General features: G+C 26.9%; 1 protein-coding gene across 1 annotated transcript; it reads right to left on the reverse strand.

Annotated features, from left to right (window-relative positions):
• Positions 1–1,175: 1,175 nt before the first annotated feature.
• LOC123005540 (2-oxo-4-hydroxy-4-carboxy-5-ureidoimidazoline decarboxylase-like) lies at positions 1,176–1,879 on the reverse strand. Its single transcript, XM_044399333.1, has 3 exons — positions 1,670–1,879; positions 1,466–1,619; positions 1,176–1,418 (listed from the first exon to the last, which is right to left on the reverse strand). Exons 1-3 carry the CDS (start codon positions 1,857–1,859, stop codon positions 1,247–1,249), a joined length of 516 nt encoding a protein of 171 aa, XP_044255268.1. The 5' UTR covers positions 1,860–1,879; the 3' UTR covers positions 1,176–1,246.
• Positions 1,880–3,320: the final 1,441 nt, after the last annotated feature.

Consider the following 3,320-nt stretch of genomic DNA (forward strand, 5'->3'; position numbering starts at 1 on the left):
TATTGCGTCGCAATGTTTTCTGTACAAGATTTAAGAAAATAGCAAATAATAAAGTTCACAATCACAAAATTTAAGCACAGTTGGTCGATTAATTGTGGAATCACACTTTTGACTCCAACTACTTTCGAGTCGGTTTAAAGARACAGAAATTTTTGATAAAAATTCTTTTTGTGACACACTCACCTAAATTTTTAAAAATTTTAAAAACATTTTCACATGGTTTTTTAGTTTGAAACGCAAACAGAACTTGAAAGTGACATTTTTTTTTCAAGTAGATACTCTGAAACGTCCCTGTCTTGTAATTTAGTTAGCCCTAAAATGTTAATAAATTCCAAAACGTAGCGCTTATCAATTATTTGAAATTTCTCTGTTTTAGTTTTGCCAATATTTGTCCTGATTCATATTTACTCGTAAATTACTAGAATTTTCCTTTTTTAGGTATAAAAAATAACAGCTCGCTTTCCTTGCTTATTAATTTTGTTTTATTGAATTAAAACAGACTATAAGTTCATAAAACGGTATAGCTCTCTACTTTTACTGTAKAAAAACTACAGTCCTTTTCGAAAAAAAATGCAGTTTATTTTAGTTGATTAACTTTGTTCATTTCTAATTTTGCCTAAAAATGGCTTTAAAAAAGCCAAAAATGATTATTCTCATTATCCTCAAAGTGGCCCATTTCATTGAAATAAAAACAGTTGTTTTTTTTGTTTTGTATTCCTTTCCTTAAATTCTAAAGCCTCTCTTTTCTCCTGCAAAAATCCTTGCGTTGTTTTAGTTAAATAATTTTGTGATGATTATCACTGGCCATTTTTGATAAACCAAAAAAAGTACATTTTTGTAGACTTAAAACAAGTCATTAAAAAATATTTGATTGCAACTCAAATTAAAATAAAGCAAAAGAAACCTTGGGACTTGCCTCGATTCAAAAAAAAAAATACAAGAAACGCAGTAATAATGAAGCTCTCAAAACAAGCAAAATTTTTGTTAATAAAAGAGGAATTGGCAAGTAAAATTCGCAGGGGTTCATTTAAAAATAAGCCAAATTGATCAAAACTAGCTAAATGACACATTTATAGCTGTTAAAATAAATAAAGTTAAAATAAGAGATGATGATTAAATTTTAAAACCCTCTAAGTGGCTTCTAAGTGAATATTGTTTAATAATACATTCATTTCTATTTTCAATAATTTAATTACAAACAAATTTATTAAATTATTATTTATTGTATACATTATTCGAAAATCCGCTATGTTTGTAAAATTTCACAGATTCTCAATTTTCCAATTTTCTTGACTTCGCTGAGTGCAATTTCGGTTTCTGCTTCTACACTGTTTTCAATCCTGGTTTCAATTTCGGAGAAAATCGTAAACACATTTTTGCCATACGTAATAAACGGAAACCCAAATTTCTTTCTGTAACTAAAAAAATAATGAGACATGAATTTCTGTGAAATTAAGAAAATTACCGTGCGTTTAACTGTCCTAGTTTTTGTTTATCGACAATAGTTAATTGATCTGCTCCAGAAATTTGCTGACACTGATCGAAATAAAGCATAAATTTGCTCAAATCTGACAATTTTGCAACTAGGTCGGGATACAGAYGCAAAATATTTTGTTTTTCTGCAAAAAAAAAAACAATTATGACTTGCTTGAAATTCAGCCACTCTTACCTTTTAAGGTAAGCTGATCCAAAAAGAAGTTGACTGCTGCTGAAATATCTGAAGCGTTTCGAAAAGGCCGATATTTGAGAATTCCTATAGCGGCAGCTGGATAATGTTCGATCACATTACCGAATATTTTAATAAAATGTTCACTTATTATATTATTGACTTCTTGTATTGTCAATGTAATCAAAAGCATCGCGCTCTGTTACTGACTAACTTCATTTATATTTTGTCTAAATATTTAAGAACATCACGTTATTTATATAAAGTATAACATCGACCCCTTTATTATTGTTGTGTATACAACATTGATAACCCCAAGAAACTTGATTTATTTACTATAATAACCATATATTTTTACTATTCGTTTGATAAAAATGCAAGGCTTTTCCTACTGTTTTTGTCTAAATAAATTTGTAGTTTATATATTTGAAATAATCAAATGAATTAAAACACTTAGTTAATATCGGACTTATAATCAGAGGAATATATTTCCTGTATTTAGTATTTTTAGGTATCCATAATTATTTCAAAAATGATATTAATTAATTCCTGCTATCGTCACACTTTTCATATCAYACTGTTTTTTAAACAAAAAAATATTAATTTATTTACGAAAACAAATTGTTCTCATTATAATTTGGTTTTGAAATAAGTATTTCTTTTTAGTTCACGGATATGTTTATTATAATTTTGTATAAACAGCGAATTGTGAATAGTAATTATCGCGAAAATATAATCGCACAGCACAAATAAACTTGTTTTTGGGTAAACGAGAACATTCCATCAACTTTTTACAAGAGGTTAAAGTGATAATACTAAAACAATATTTAAATTGACAAAATTCCGATTTTTGAAGTTCGCATCAGAATTATTTCTGTTGAAAAGTTATAAATACAGAGTGTAACAGGAGTGTTATAATAAAATATTTTTTTTTGTGTAAATAATCAAATCTTACCTGTCACATCTACTTAATTTTCAGAACGCCTCSTATACCACTTATTAGTCAGATAACGTTTCTTTTCACAATTAGTGTGTTGTGATAAAAAAAATGTAACACAATACCTAAAACGTATTGCTTTCGATGATTATACACAATGTCTATTTTTAAAATGAAATTAGACAAAGATTGGCAACAAATTACGAGTTAAATAATGTTTACTTAATAGTAAATTAAAAGCTAAGTAACTTTATGACAAAATTATTAGGTTGCACCTGTTTTAACAACTTTAAAAAAAAAATTGTGATATATGTAAAAATTAGTACTTATTCGTACAAAGATGTTACTTTAAGTCTAAAATTTAAAATTCCTAATGCTGCTTTCAAGTAGGTATAGGTAACTTTAATGAGATTTATGWTATAGAATTATTCAATAGAAGTTTAATTTTGTAATAAAACAATTAAATTAACTAGTAATTTTGATAAAAAATATCATTGTAAATAAAATACAGGGCAATTCACATAAAATGTAGACTCTGAAAGTGTTCAAGACGCAACACACAATACTTTGTCATAGGTGCCTTAAAAATTCAAAAATACTAATTACAAATCGGATCTACAATAGCTTTGTTAAATTTATGACTGCGTCTGACGTTTATATTTGATTATTTTTTTTGCAAAAAATTTCAGCAATGAAAAAACAGATATAATGTTAATA

This window comes from Tribolium madens, unplaced genomic scaffold, assembly GCF_015345945.1.
Source record: "Tribolium madens isolate multiple individuals breed KSU strain unplaced genomic scaffold, Tmad_KSU_1.1 Scaffold_20;HRSCAF=117;Tcas5.2_LG4, whole genome shotgun sequence".
In the NCBI taxonomy this organism is placed as follows: Eukaryota; Metazoa; Arthropoda; class Insecta; order Coleoptera; family Tenebrionidae; genus Tribolium; species Tribolium madens.